This window comes from Brachyhypopomus gauderio, chromosome 16 (assembly GCF_052324685.1).
Source record: "Brachyhypopomus gauderio isolate BG-103 chromosome 16, BGAUD_0.2, whole genome shotgun sequence".
NCBI classification, from domain to species: domain Eukaryota; kingdom Metazoa; phylum Chordata; class Actinopteri; order Gymnotiformes; family Hypopomidae; genus Brachyhypopomus; species Brachyhypopomus gauderio.
The window spans coordinates 14,434,332-14,449,331 of NC_135226.1; the positions used below are offsets into that span (position 1 = coordinate 14,434,332).

General features: G+C 43.3%; 2 protein-coding genes across 2 annotated transcripts in view; both read left to right on the top strand.

The window, feature by feature from the left end:
- The window catches only part of acsl3a (acyl-CoA synthetase long chain family member 3a), a 22,589-nt gene extending 11,529 nt beyond the window's left edge, over positions 1-11,060 (top strand). Inside the window, exons 4-15 of the mRNA XM_076976693.1 lie at positions 241-350; positions 1,857-1,995; positions 3,017-3,167; positions 3,675-3,798; positions 4,113-4,184; positions 5,329-5,468; positions 5,617-5,789; positions 6,040-6,114; positions 6,756-6,947; positions 9,198-9,312; positions 10,047-10,204; positions 10,640-11,060. Coding sequence (XP_076832808.1) covers positions 241-350; positions 1,857-1,995; positions 3,017-3,167; positions 3,675-3,798; positions 4,113-4,184; positions 5,329-5,468; positions 5,617-5,789; positions 6,040-6,114; positions 6,756-6,947; positions 9,198-9,312; positions 10,047-10,204; positions 10,640-10,797 — 1,607 coding nt within the window. The 3' untranslated portion in view covers positions 10,798-11,060. The remainder of the gene's footprint in view (positions 1-240; positions 351-1,856; positions 1,996-3,016; positions 3,168-3,674; positions 3,799-4,112; positions 4,185-5,328; positions 5,469-5,616; positions 5,790-6,039; positions 6,115-6,755; positions 6,948-9,197; positions 9,313-10,046; positions 10,205-10,639) is intronic.
- A 577-nt stretch (positions 11,061-11,637) lies between these two features.
- kcne4 (potassium voltage-gated channel, Isk-related family, member 4) lies at positions 11,638-12,906 on the top strand. Its single transcript, XM_076976450.1, has 2 exons — positions 11,638-11,865; positions 12,094-12,906. The coding sequence occupies exon 2, from the start codon at positions 12,103-12,105 to the stop codon at positions 12,595-12,597; it is 495 nt and encodes a 164-aa protein (XP_076832565.1). The 5' UTR covers positions 11,638-11,865; positions 12,094-12,102; the 3' UTR covers positions 12,598-12,906.
- The last annotated feature ends 2,094 nt before the right edge of the window (positions 12,907-15,000 follow it).

Consider the following 15,000-nt stretch of genomic DNA (forward strand, 5'->3'; position numbering starts at 1 on the left):
TTCTGTCCAAATCTCACCACTCAAACAATCTGGTATTTCTGTAGACTAAATTACTTGAGCCAGAAACTGCAGCAGAGATAACTCTTCTTACTGCTTACAGATGGCGCTGTGATGCTATCAGATGTCACCGTGATGCAATCAGCGTAGTATGACAGTGGTGTTGTACGCTACAGTCTGTATAACTGGATGCTGTGTGTTTGTGTGTACGTGTGTGTACGTGCGTGTACGTGTGTTTTCCAGTGGTCACTCTCTACTCCACTTTGGGTGGTCCAGCCATTGCACATGGTCTTAATCAGGCCGAGGTCTCCCACATCATCACCAGCAGGGAGCTACTGGAGACCAAGCTGAAGGTATGGTTCATACACACGGACACATCTTCATCACACGCCAGCCCCCTCTTCTCCATCACTAGCCTGGGTAGCTGCGTGGCCGTGCAGGCCGGAAGTCTCCCAGCAACACCACGGCTCTGGGCTCGTGTCACACGGAGGGCACAGTGTGTGATACACACTCAGGAATGTCAGAACCAGGGTGTGTAACAAAATACCGAATGTGTAAATTCAGTGATTTTTGAGCAACACAGGGCAACCACAGGGTTGAGAACAATATCTGGTCAGTCAGTGGTCCAGCAGTCAGGAACTGACCAATTGAGAGGCAGGTAGAGAGTGAACTGTACCTAGCCATAAAATGCCTCTATAAGAATTGTGTACCCAATGACGTCGAGCGTGAGTGTCAGCGTGTGTATCTCCGGTATTTTGGAAGTTTGGAAGGGGTCACATTGCATGATGTGTTATAGTTAACCATCACTTACATTCAATGTACCCAATTGTCTTTTTACAGTTCACAGTTTACTTCAGTTACCCTCATCAAATGACAATTTTCTCAATTTAGTATTCATGTTATTTTGCCATTAGTAATCTTCCATAATTTCAGTCACATTTCCCAAGTCCTGAAGCATTATAAGGCTCAGAGGACACAAGGGTTAGGGTCAAGCTACATCTTCTAAGAACAGAAATCCCCCCAGAATCCATCTCTGTAGTCCTAGCAGACAGCTCTGTCCTGTTCTGTTCAGCACCATCTCTGGGGGCGGCCCGTTGCAGCAGAGCTCTGGGAATAAACGCTGTAGTTCGGCGCGGTGGTGCTGGTGCTGGTGCGTGGTTCGGACGTGTGGGAATCGGTTCCCCGTGGCAAACCGGCCTCTGATGGAAACACACCGGCCAGTGGTAACACACTGGTCACGGCCTGTGTGTAAAAGGGCAGAGAGGATAAACAGGGGCTGGCCAGAGAGGGGTTAGAGAGGGTGTGTGAGACGGAGAGAGAGAGGGACCCGGGCGGAAGGGGCGGGACTGAGAGAAACGTGGTGACTCACGTTTCTGAGGGCTTTCGGAGTTCTCTCAAAGCCCTCTAACAGAGTGCCTTATAAAGTAGAAGACAGGGCGTGCGTGTGCACGTGCGTGAAGAACACACGTGAACGGAAAAGAAAAGGATGATTGCTTGGTTTGTTGTATAACAATAATCTTAAAGCTGGTTAAGAGTTGTACAATAAAGACGGTGACTGGGTTTGGCTGAATAATCAAAAACATTAGAACATATGGTGTTAAACATTAGTTGTTTAGCTCTCTCTCCTACTGACTAATGGTTTGTCACAGGCTGTTAACAAGTTAACAAGTTTTGTGTTATTGTGTTACTGTCACAGGTTGTTGGGTGTTATTGTGTTACTGTCACAGGTTGTTAGCGAGTGTCACAGGCTGTTGTGTGTTATTGTGTTACTTTCACAGGTTGTTGTGTGTTATTGTGTTACTGTCACAGGTTGTTAGCGAGTGTCACAGGCTGTTGTGTGTTATCGTGTGGCATTCCAGGTGATTCTGGTGGACGTGCCAAAGCTGCAGTGTATCATCGTTGTGGACGAGAAGCCCACCACCTGGCCAGGATACCCACAAGGCATTCACATTCACAACATGGCTGCCGTGCAGAAACTCGGAGCCAAGCCTGAAAATGGTGTGTGTGTGTGTGTGTGTGTGTGTGTGTGTGTGAGAGAGAGAGAGAGTGAGAGAGAGAGAGAGAGAGAGAGAGAGAATGCGAGTGAGTGTGCATTGTGTTTGGACAGAACGTTTGGTATCTGCCTGTACATTTGTGTAGTGTGGTTAATGCGGCATGAATTAGAGCGGTCATGTGTATGTGTGTGTGTGTGTGTATGTGTGTGTTTAAGGTCTCTTTAGGTCATGTGAAAGACAGAACCCACATCTGTATCAGATTAAAGGGGCACAGGCATGCTTCTCTCTCTCTCTCTCCCTCTCTCTCTCAGTTCATCACATTTTCTTTTGTGTCTCTCTGCGCTTTTACTAGGTTTACTCTCATTTCGGTTCCTGCTTTTAGTTCATTCATTACATTTTTCTCTCTAAAAGGCTTTTTGGCATCATTGTTACTATACAGTTTTGCCAAAGCAGTGCAGAGCATCAGTTAACCCTCCTCCTGTCTCACACCCCCACAGCAGTGTTTGACCCTCAACAGATGGTACCTTTGTGTGTGTCTGTGTGTGTGTCTGTGTGTGTGTGTGGGTGTGTTCACACGTGCGAGCAATGTTTATATACACTTTCAAAAAACTTCACATGAAGTCGTGGGACAAACTTAATAAGTTGGAAAATTTGCTCTGTACATCTGTGGGTTGTAAACTTGTGGGTTGTCATCTTTGTAAACTCAAACATGAAATGAGGGCGGAGTCTCTGCATATACAAAATGTAAAGAAATCATTCTTATTTACTTTGTCTCTCTAGTTTCTTGTTTCTGGTATGGTACACATACTATAATTGAAACACTAGTATTTCTGTTGGACTATGAAGGCACACTTGAGTATCAGGACAGGTGGTTTAGGCAGCCGAAGGTTCCGTCTGCGTGTGTGACTGGACTGCACTTCAAGGTTTCTTTCTGGTCTTTATGACTGTAGTTTATCGCCACTGTTTTGAAATTAAATAAATCCCCCCTCCTCTCTCTCTCTCTCTCTCTCTCTCTCTCCCTACAGAGGTGAGACAGAGACAGTCTCCATCTGCTGATGATGTAGCTGTAATCATGTACACCAGTGGCTCCACGGGCATCCCCAAGGGAGTCATGATCTCCCATAGCAACCTCACTGCTGGGATTACAGGGGTGGCGCACAGAGTCCCTGACCTCAAGTATGGACGGACACACACACACACACACACACACACACACACACACACACACACACACACACACAACCCTACATACACACACACACACACACACACACACACACACACACACACTACCCTACATACACACACACACACGCACTCAGACACACAACCTTACATACACACACACACACACTCACACGCACATACACACACGCACAAACACACACACACACAATTATCTTCTCTAATTCTCTTTCATTTCATTTGTTAGACATCTTAAGGTAATGCTAGAATGTGAAGGTAACTAGTTAGCGTAGCGTTAACCATGTTGATGCAATATGCTAGGAAAACGTTCTTCGGTTAGAATACTGTATATCGTACAATTAGCATGTTAAATTAATGCTTAACATCATTAAGTAATGTTAGGATATTGTTAGCATGTTAGGGCAACACTATCATGTAATCCTAAGCTAAGCTAAACTAGCTATTTTAAAGGAGTGACAGGCTGTTTTGTCATTGCAGTAAGAATGACACATACATCGCATATCTGCCCCTGGCACATGTTCTCGAGCTCACCGCAGAGATGGTGTGTCTGGCCCACGGCTGTAGGATCGGATACTCCTCACCCCACACACTCGCAGACCAGGTAAATACACACACACACACACACACACACACACACACACACACACACACACACACACACACACACACACACATTTGAATACAAATGTAAATCATGTTTCAAGCTGCTTACAAATGTCAGATAGCTACTTTTTTGGATCATCTAAACCTTTTCACAATTTTATTTAAAATGCCAATCTGCTTCAGAAAATATTAGATTGAAAAAAATATAGAAAAATATATAACATCAGAACATCGGGCTAATCTATTTTCTGCTTTCAGATTTAATATCTGCAGTTAAATTAAACAAAATCCATGTTTTAATTTTCCTTGTAGTCCACACAGATTAAGAAGGGAAGTAAAGGAGACAGCAGTGTTTTGAAGCCAACTCTAATGGCGGCCGTTCCGGTATGATCCTGTCTCACTCTCAACTGTTGCACTCTCTTGTTCTGTCTCTTTCTTCATCTTTCACTTAGTTTCCTCTCTCTGCCTCTGTGTCATTGTCTCACTGTATCTCCCTCTCTCTGTCACAATTTCTCACTGTCGCTGTCTCACTCTCTCTCACTGCCTCGTGTCTCCCTCTAAGGAGAATTGGATGTCTGGAACTATTCACAGCTGTAAACAAAACGTGAGAAAGCCCGTTGTGGTTTTCCTTTTGACCCACTCTCTCTCACACACACACATAAGCACAGACACACACACACACACACACACACACACACACACACACACACACACACACAAACCATATCCCAATCTGGCTAAATTAGAATCTCTGTACTAATAGCTAATACAGAACAGACATAACAAGCCCTCACTCACACGCAGTGGTGGAGAGACCACACCTACCATCACATGCTATAAACCCTTTTAAGAACATCTAGAGAACCTTTGGGGCAAAGGATGCTGGGAGAAAAAAAAACTGGCTGAGGACTTGGACAGTGTTTATAGAACCTCTCCACCCTGTCATCCTGCATCTGAGGAAGTCAAACCATCCGCCCTATTACACCCTTAACCCGATCAGCGTCTGAGTTCTGCCCTGCCTCTCTGTCCATCTGTGGCCCAGGTCTCTGTTTCCATACGGTTGTACTTAGCTTAACTGGTTGTTTTTTGTACACATGGAGCCATGGTGTTTGAGGTTTGGGTGTTACTCTGTATTTATTTATTTGTCATATACTCTCGTTCTCTCCCATCTTCCCTTTCTTTAAGTCTTTTTCTTTCACCATTCGTGAAGGGGCTCGTGGTTCACTCGGGTGTCTGTGTGATGTTTCCTGATGGCATTTAAACTGTCCAGACCCCATCCAGTCCCCACAAACAGAGAGCAGGCCTGTTGCAACTGGTGTGTGTGTGTGTGTGTGTGTGAGAGAGTGTGCGTCTGCATGTGTGTATTATTCAGGTAATGTCATTTGTTCTGTCTGGTGGGTGTGTGTCTGCATGTGTGTATTATTATTGTCATTGGTCTGTCTGGAGCGAAGAGATTCAACATTCAGGCAAATCTTCATATCTCTGTGTCTCTCTCTGACTGTCTCTCTCTCTCTCCTTCTCTCTCTAGGAGATCATGGATCGGATCTATAAGAACGTGATGCAGAAGGTGCAGGAGATGGGGGTGCTGCAGAGGACTCTCTTTATTTTGGCCTACAACTACAAGATGGATCAGTTGGCTAAGGGCTACAGCACCCCGCTGTGTGACGAGTATGTCAAACTCACGTATAAACATGTACATTTAAAGCACACACATCCATACACGTGTTTAGTTTGAAACATAGCATTCATGTAGTCTCTCATACAGTACTTCTCTCTCTCTCTCTCTCTCTCTCTCTCTCTCTCTCTCTCTCTGCAGGCTGGTGTTTAAGAAGGTGCGGGCGTTGTTGGGGGGCAGAACGCGGGTGTTGTTGTCAGGCGGTGCCCCCCTGTCTGCAGTGACTCAGCGTTTTATGAACATCTGTTTGTGCTGCCCAGTGGGTCAGGGCTACGGCCTCACCGAGACCTGCGGCGCCGGGAGCATCAGCCCACGTGGGTACTCTTCATCATCATCATCATCATAATCATCATCGTCACCACACCTCACACACTCGCACTACATGTCTGCAATGTCTGGCTGTGTCAACCTTCGCTTGATTCTTAAACATACGGTTATAATGTCATGTCGGTTCCCGTTCACTGTGTGTGTGTATGTGTGTGTGTGTGTGTGTATCCATGCGTCTGTTCCTGGAGGGGTTGTGAACATGTGTGTATAAATGTTTGTGTGCCGTGTGTGTCACAGTTTGGGACTACAGCACAGGCCGGGTCGGATCACCTCTGGTGTGTTGTGAGATGCAGCTGAAGGACTGGGATGAGGGTATGACTCCGTCTGTCTCCGTCTGTCTCCGTCTGTCTCTCTGACACACTCAACATACACATCCATCCATCCTCCAAATACCAGTGTCACCGAGTTTTCCAGTGCTTCATGCATTACGTCTGGAGTTGTGGTGGGGTGTGGGCAGTGGGGTTAGTGTAATCACGGAGAAAGAGAGAAAGTCTGATGAAGTGAAGAGGAGAGAAAAAACAGTTGCAGTCTTTTTGACCTTGTAAGGAAAGCCAGACTGAGGAGCTGTAGTTCATCTGGTCTTTATCACTGCCATCTCACTACATACACCACACTTCATCTGCTCAGTCTCGTCCCATTCGTCACTCCACTCTCTTATGTAAGTCAGCTGTGCTCTAGTTCCTGTCTTCTGTTTGGTTCTGTTGTTATTTCACCTTCCGCCTGTTCCACGTACTCAGTCCTGGGCCACGTAGAGATGCCGGGGGCTCGGCGGGTGCGTGAATCATCCGTTTCCCCGTTTGAGGCCTGCAGGTTTAGACTGTAGGGAGAAAGAGGGCTGACGGCAGCACTGCGGTCTCTACGATGGCTGCACGTGCAGGTGTCTGACGCACAGGTGAGTCAGACGTGAGATCAGCCTGCTCCTGTTCCTCATCCGTTCTCGTCTCTCCGTTCAGGATGCTACCGGAGCACGGACCAGCCCTGCCCACGAGGAGAGATTCTGATTGGTGGGCCCAACGTCACCTTGGGTTACTATAAGAATGAGGCGCTGAACCAGGAGGACTTCTTTGTGGATGAGAAAGGCCAGCGATGGTTCTGTACTGGGGATATCGGGGAATTCCATGCAGACGGCTGCCTGAAGATCATCGGTGAGCGTCAGTCCTAGTCACTGACACGAGTGAATGCTTGTAGAATGAAAGTATGTCTGACCTAAGCTGTACTGCTGCTCACATAGGAGAGACTGCTCTGCTGAGTTACAGAGTAGTGTCACAGTCTCTAAGCACACAAATGTAGGCTCTATACTCTCAGAGCTGACAAACATAGAGGTTGGTATCCAGAACTTGCCATGTGGCAAAACACAAAAGGTCATTGACAGGAAATCGCGGAACCGATTGCCACAGAGAGGGAGGGAGAGAGAGAGGAAGACAGAGGGAGAAGGAGGGAGAGACAGGAAGAGAGAGAGTGAAGGGGAGGTTTAGAGGGTACAGTGACCTCCTACCAAATCTTTAACAGCAGTGAATAATGCTTTTCCTTTCCCAGATATAACAGTCAGCCACTTCCTGTTCGTTTATTCCACTCTTACTGTAAGAGTGGCCAGAGATGTGTTATTACCGTCTTCATTATGGAGTTTGATTTTCTTTTTATTAGTATTTCTTTTTTTGGCTTTTTGTTTGTTTTTTTAATAACTGCAGATTAGGGATGCAAATGATTAATCGACTTTCGATTAATTGTCGATTAAGACGTTACTCGATCAAAATGTATTAATCACGATTAATCATTAGAGAGCGCTCCTGTATTAACTTGAACAGAGCGTAAGAACGAGAGGTGAACACGTGTCACGAAAGACCAGAGTGGAAAACAAAATGAAGCGGGCGAAAAGACGTGCGGTGTGGGACCATTTTGAAGCGTGTTCGGGAAACGAGGCAGAAACTGCGTAATCCAGAAAATCCCAAGGAGGGAAACTTTATTTTCCACGAAACTCAAAAAATAGCACTGTTCTCTTCCCCTCACCTGGCGCGCGCAGGCGCCGCTCTCCCAGAGTCACTTAAAGGGCCAAGTGCCTGTCTGTTAGGGAACTCGCTGCGAGGAGTAGTAGTCGCTACAATTTCAACATTGTCAATTATCATTTGAACACCATGCATGCAGCTGTCCTGCATATCACCAGTGCACCTGGTCAACCTAAAATCACAGCTACACTGGGAAGGCGAGCGTTTTCGAAGCTCGCTACAAAAAAATACGAGTGAGCTAAAAACAAAGATATCTACTGCTACTACTGTAGCCCTTACAACAGATTGTTGGACGGCTCTAACAACAGAAAGTTACATTACTGTGACGTGCCACTACACTGACGAGAATTGGCAGCTAAAATCTGCAGTGCTGATTACGACGAACATGTCGGATAGACACACCGCTGACAGTTTAACTGACAAACTCAATGATGTTGTGGAAACTTGGGCACTCTCCGGTCGCGTTACAGCATGTGTTCACTACAAAGCTAGAAACATTGTCCAAACATGGGCTCAATAATATTCTGTTTGGCTCTCTATTTAATTTCTTCTTTTTTTAAACATTTTTTTTTTATGTCTAATGTTTCAAATTGAACTGAGCCAGTCCTTCATTTATTCCTTTTTTAAAATGAAAGAATGTATTTTGTTATACCATAAAAATTTTCTCATGCATAATTACTTGACCAATATATAATATAATACAATATAATTATCATAATATAATATATACTTTTTGAACAAAGTGTTTTAACTACACTGCTCAAAAAAATAAAGGGAACACTTAAACAACACAATGTAACTCCAAGTCATCCACACTTCGTGTTCAGATAAGAAGCAACACTGATTGTGAATCAATTTCAACTGCTCTTGTGCAAATGGAACAGACAACAGGTAGAAATGAGAGATTTTCAACTGATTTCAAAGATTTTTATTAATTGAGATCTAGGATGTGTTATTTTAGTGTTCCCTTAATTTTTTTGAGCAGTATATTTAGCTGATATTTTTAAAAGCCCTATTGAAACACTGAAATTCAGGTGGAAAAACCCCGCTTATCGATTAATCGAAAGTCGATCGATAAGATCAGTCAACTAACGATTAATGAATTAATCGATAATTTGCATCCCTACTGCAGATAGCTGTGTACAGCATGAAAGCAATTACATTTTTGCAAAAATAGTTGTGTATAAGTTATGATTACAGTCATAAAGTCATAAGTTAGAGTTTACAGGTCAGTTATAGGCTTAAACAAATATTTAGGTAAATGCTTCTGCCTTATAATAATAATAGTGTGTGTGTGTGTGTGTGTGTGTGTGTGTGTGTGTGTGTGTGTGTGTACATGCGTGTTCGTACATGCGTGTGCGTGCGTGTGTGTGCATGTGTGTGTTTGTACAGATCGTAAGAAGGACCTTGTGAAACTACAGGCAGGGGAGTACGTATCTCTGGGCAAGGTAGAGGCAGTGCTGAAAAACTGCCCCCTTATCGACAACATTTGTGTCTACGCCAACAGGTAACTTGGCAACCTCATACATGTGCCATATATGAATCCCTGTATCTATGCTATCAAGAGTCATAGCAAAATCACACCTGTGTACATTGGGCAGGATCTGGTCTTCGTATTAGGGGTGATGCATGAGGAAAGCCTAGGCTGTATTTGTAATCTTGAAATGGGGCAAAGATGAACTCTCAGATACAGTGCTTTAAATGTAAGTACTTCATAAATAGTTGGGTTGGTACAGTAGTCAGCCAATGAAGCATGGATATTTGTGTGTGGGTGTGTGTGCAACATAATATTTAGATGTGCCTGTCAGGCAATGTTGTGAGGCTGAATTAAATGTGAGTGGCCTAACTCACTTAATATGAGCAGCTCATAAAAATATTGCAAATGTTTTCAAAAACGCAGAACTGAAAAGAAAACAGAGTGAAGGGTTAGAAATACAAATGTGTTGTATTGTCTGTTACACTACCCATTTTATTTGAGAAATATATGATAAAAATTCACAACATTGGGTTCTCAGGGTTGTATGGACACTGAGAACCTGTAATATTTAATGAAATCAGCTCATAGAATAATTTATATATATATATATAAATTTATGCCAAAACATGTCAAAAAGGTTCAATTTGTCCCTGTTACTCCCAATAACCATTTCACACAAGAGTGCAAAACCAAAGACTTCTTCATAGCACAATAATGTAACCAACCTCTCAGAAACCTTTTCTTCCCTCATTGTGACTTCACAGTGAAGAGTCGTACGTGATTGGCTTTGTGGTGCCCAATCAGCAACAGATGTCACTGCTGGCGAATAAGGTGGGAATCTATGGGTCACGGGTAGAACTCTGCAGTAACCCTGTGATGGAGGAGGAGGTGCTTAAGTTCATCACTGATGCAGCATTGGCAGGTGATTATACCCTATACTCCAAATAATTGATAATATGCATTCCAATAAAAGCACACCACACATTATTTCAATAGGTTTCAGAGGGAAACATCACACATGAAACCCTAGGTGTTGGGCTAATCAATTGGGTGCACAAACCTCACGTTGGAAACGATGTGCTATACATGACTATGAGCAAGTAAATTTTTTTAACTGTTTTAATGGCAAAACACGTGGATTGTAATCTAGTATTTTTCTTGTTGCCAGATTGTTCCCAGTTTATTTTCGTTTTAAAGTTTGAGATTACCTCACCCTACCAAATTTGCTTGCTTAAAAAAAAATTTTATTTGTTAAATACATTTTTGTGTGTTTGTTGTTTGTTTTGTTTTTTAAACAAAGTTTGTTTCTGCTTCTTCTTTGACTGTGTATTTCCTGTTTCCTGTCATATTTAAACAGCCCAGCTGGAGCGCTTTGAGATCCCACGAAAAATCCATTTGAGTGCAGAACCCTGGACTCCAGAGACTGGCCTTGTAACCGACGCTTTCAAACTCAAACGCAGAGAGCTCAGAAAGCATTACCAGAATGCCATCAAGAGGATGTATGGCAGTAAATGAAGCTGAACCAAACCAGGTCCAATAGACATAAGTGGGATCCAGCTTAACTGGGCCCAGTTACATCATTTAAATATCTTTTGCGCAATAGTGTTCCAACCACAATCAAGACAGGGATGACCAGATTATGTGAATGTGAAATGTATGTATTTAAAAAATTAAATTGTTATTAAAAAAACATTGTTTTTGTTTGTAACAGGTCATGAATTGTCTGGTCATGAACTACATGCAGTGTAGTATTATCAATATTTTACAAATTAACAGAGATACTGACCATTCAGTAAAGTAGTAAAGTGTATATTCCATACAGCTGAAGGTTTGGCTTTCATTAACAGCAATGGTAGACCTCAGACGCACACACACACACACACACTCATATATAATATGAATTACAACTGCCAGGCCCTCTGTAAACGAACAGTGGGCATCACAGTCCTGATAGGGGGAGACACAGGCTCACAGGCTTCCACTTAACCCCTCACCTTCCAACACAGATTGAATAGACACGGGTGAATATTTTATTTGCTTATATTTTTGTAATTGTTTAGATGTCGAATGTCAAACTAAGTAGATCAAATAAAATTGGATAATTATATATATAATGCTTTAAGAATATTTTAGGCCCTCTGAGAGGGCGTAGAGGGCCCTGACGGTTCCCCACTGTATATATATATATATTATATTATATTATGAGTTTATAAGTATATAATATAATCTAAAGTAATATAAAATAATATAAAGGGTATATCTATTTACTGCTGGGCCAGTCAACTTGAATTATTGTGCACACGGAAAATGTAAAATATCACAAACGCATGTTTGAAGCAAACTGGTTATGACCCAAGACCGGCGAGGGACACAATCTTTTCGACCTCTCTTGTTGAAGTTCCCTCTGGAACACGGAAAGCCTGGCGCCCTTCCAACAAAATCACTTTTCCGAGAGACCCATCCTCACATGATCCGTGACACTGGAGGGTCGGTATTTAAACCCTCACAGTTCATACTGCTGTTAGAATCCAAAGATACATGAAGCAAGCAGAAGTGAGAAGTGTTAACGAAGTAAAACAGCCGGTGAGTAGAACATTTCTAGTCATAAATTAATTTTTTTTTTGTTCTTCCATGTTTCAGACGACTGTAGAACAATTAAGTTACTATTTTATTGTCTTATGGCATTTCGTATTTTTTCATTTTATATATATTTTTGTCTGCTTTATGGATACATAACTGTTTTAAAACTTAAAGTCCGTCTTTTATTTATTATTTTCATAGATTTCTGAAGTTTAAAATTTTGCTTTACAGAAATAGACAATGGAAAGCGCGGGAAACATGACCGCGCCTCGCACGCTCTCGCTGCAGAAAGTCACGAGCTCCTCTCAATCTTACAACAGCGACGGCGGCGCGCACCTGTACATCCTGATAGTGATGTCCTTCTACGGAGTCTTCCTCGTTGGGATAATGCTTGGGTACGTGCGCTCCAAGAGGCGCGAGAAGAGACGGACGAACTTGTTCACGCGCCTGCTGCACGAGGAGGAGGTGCGCGAGTGGGGCGCGCGACAGAAGAAATACAGCTTCGCCGTGCCCGCGCACCTGCCTTCACTGCCGGGCACGAGCAGACAGACGGGCGGCCCGCTGGAGCCCGCCAGGGTCCTCGCGCCTCTCGCGTGCGCGCTTTGCTCAGTTGAACAGAGCAGCGTGAGCTCGCTGTGCTCGTCCGCCGACGTACATTTCACTATCGAGGAGGAGTCGGACCCTGGACCCGGAGAAGGACCCGCGGATCCGTTACAAGGACTCGGCGCAGTTTAACGTGTGTTACGCGATGATGAAGTACTGCTGGAGCTGCTGCGTGTGGTTACTGGGCCCGTCCGGGCTGTACGGACAGATAACTGGCATCGCTACGAACCTGGGAGCCACTTGAAATAAAAAATGTAATTTGCGCTTTTTGTATGTAGTGTCCTCCTGACGGAGTAAATCTGTAACAAACATTTTCCACATTTAAAAATTCTGCAAATTCTAATTCAAATGTTCTGTATATATTGGTCTTATAACATTGATGTTTTTATTTAAAATGGGCTTTGTATTGTCAACTTGCCGGAAACAGAATAAAATATTTTATGAGCAGTTTTGGTCGCACTTCTCCTATTTTTACAGCAGGTGGCGGTCTGCGCCCTTAAGTAAGACTGGGCAGCGTCTTAAATGCGGCTGTCAGATTTAAGTCCACACCTGCACGTAAGTTTCAGGTCTTCAAAACAACGGCTCATTCCCCAAATCTCCTGCAACAGCACGAGCAGCTCTGGAAAAGCCCGTCTAAGCTCAGAGAAAGCACGAGAAGCTCATAATTTAGTTTAGTGTCATCACTATCCCTAAAAAGCTAAAAAGCCTTTGATTGTGATGGTGATATATATAAAAACATTCTTTATGTTGTGAACAAAAGCTTTAATCTTGAATAATCTTTATAGTTTTTAATTTAAATAATCCATTTTAAGTTATGGAACAGCACAATTGCTCTCAGATCAGTATTAAAAGCCTGCTGGGTCCTCCACTGACAGGCTTAGTTGAAGAGGTTGGGGAGGTTCCAAGAAAATGTTTAACTGCAGTTATCTCAACCACAGCTGCTAGCGTTGTCAAGCTCCTGATCCTCCATTTACATAAACGTCATGAGAAGAGTAAAGGCTATTCGAACACCAGAGTGCAGTGGCGGTAAATAGATAGTTCTTCCGAAACAAGCATCCCTCACTTTTTGACGCCGTAAGTGTCGACCTTCTTGCTCTTTGCGTTTGAGAGTTAGACGAAGGGATTTTTGTTGCTTGCCTTCCTGCCTTTCGCTGAGAAATGTCTCGCCTGAATGGTGAAGTGATGCTAATTAGTCTTGGTGGTAATGGCATTGCAGAGTTCCTGTCAAAAGAAAAAAAAAACCCACAGGACCCTGGAATGATGTGGTAATGTTTTACTTCTAGATATTGTGTGAAACTTCACTGTAGAATACTGAGATTCTCTGTTTGATATTTAGGCTATAGGCTATCTAGAGGAGCACTGCTAGCCATGTGTAGCTGCAAATGTAGATTCTAACTACACCTACAGTGTGTATTTACAAGTCTTCTATGCAGAATTCTTTCATATAATAATACATACTGTCTCAGTATAACACACACTGAGGAGGGTTTGCTTAATTCATTATCTCCATTGGGAGTTAATCCAACATGAGTCACACTAGCCTATATCTCTCTTCCTCTGTGAGCTGTCTCTCTCCTCTTCTCTGACCTGTCTGTCCCTCTCCACTTCTCTGACCTGTCTATCTCTCTCCTCCTCTTTGAACTGTCTCTCTCCACTTCTCTGACCTGTCTGTTTCTCTCCACTTCTCTGACCTGTCTGTCCCTCTCCACTTCTCTGACCTGTCTGTCCCTCTCCACTTCTCTGACCTGTCTGTCCCTCTCCACTTCTCTGACCTGCCTGTCCCTCTCCTCTTTGAACTGTCTCTCTCCACTTCTCTGACCTGTCTGTTTCTCTCCACTTCTCTGACCTGCCTGTCCCTCCCCTCTTTGAACTGTCCCTCTCCACTTCTCTGACCTGTCTGTCCCTCTCCTCTTCTTTGACTGTCTCTCTCATCTTCACTGTCTCCTGACTTGTCTGACTCTATTTTTCTCTGACTACGCTCTCTTCTTGTTAGATACACAAAAAAAAACTGAAGCTACTTTGTTATGGTTTCTAACACTCTTAGCCACCTCTCCCACTTTCAGCTCCACCTTCATGAACCACTGGATTGGTTTAGAAATATCAAACGTCATTCACACCATATAATGTCTCTCTCCCCTTCACTTTTTCCCCTTCACCATCTCTCTCTCTCTCTCTCTCTCTCTCTCTCTCTCTCTCTCTCTCACTATTTCTCTTTCTCTTCCATTTTTTTCCTCTCAGTCTCACTGATCTCCATCTAATCATTTTAAAACAGCTGGCACAGATTATACAAATGACACAAAGAATTTCTCATAGTAAAGTACAAATACACTTTCCCTGCAAACATCTCAGTACTTTTTGCAGCTGTTCCTTATGAATAATATTCTTGTTTTTCAAGACTAGATGCTTCAGAGTGATGCTATAAGAGTTAAACATGATCTCAGGAACATCTTTACTGGACTACAGTGGACTGACTCTCATTCCAAGTATGCAGCTCTTCTCAACTTAAATTTTTCAGTATGTGAGTTACTAATTACT

Excerpts from the sequence above, each read along its gene's own strand:
- kcne4 (XM_076976450.1), top strand. The coding sequence starts at position 12,103 with ATGGAAAGCGCGGGAAACATGACCGCGCCTCGCACGCTCTCGCTGCAG.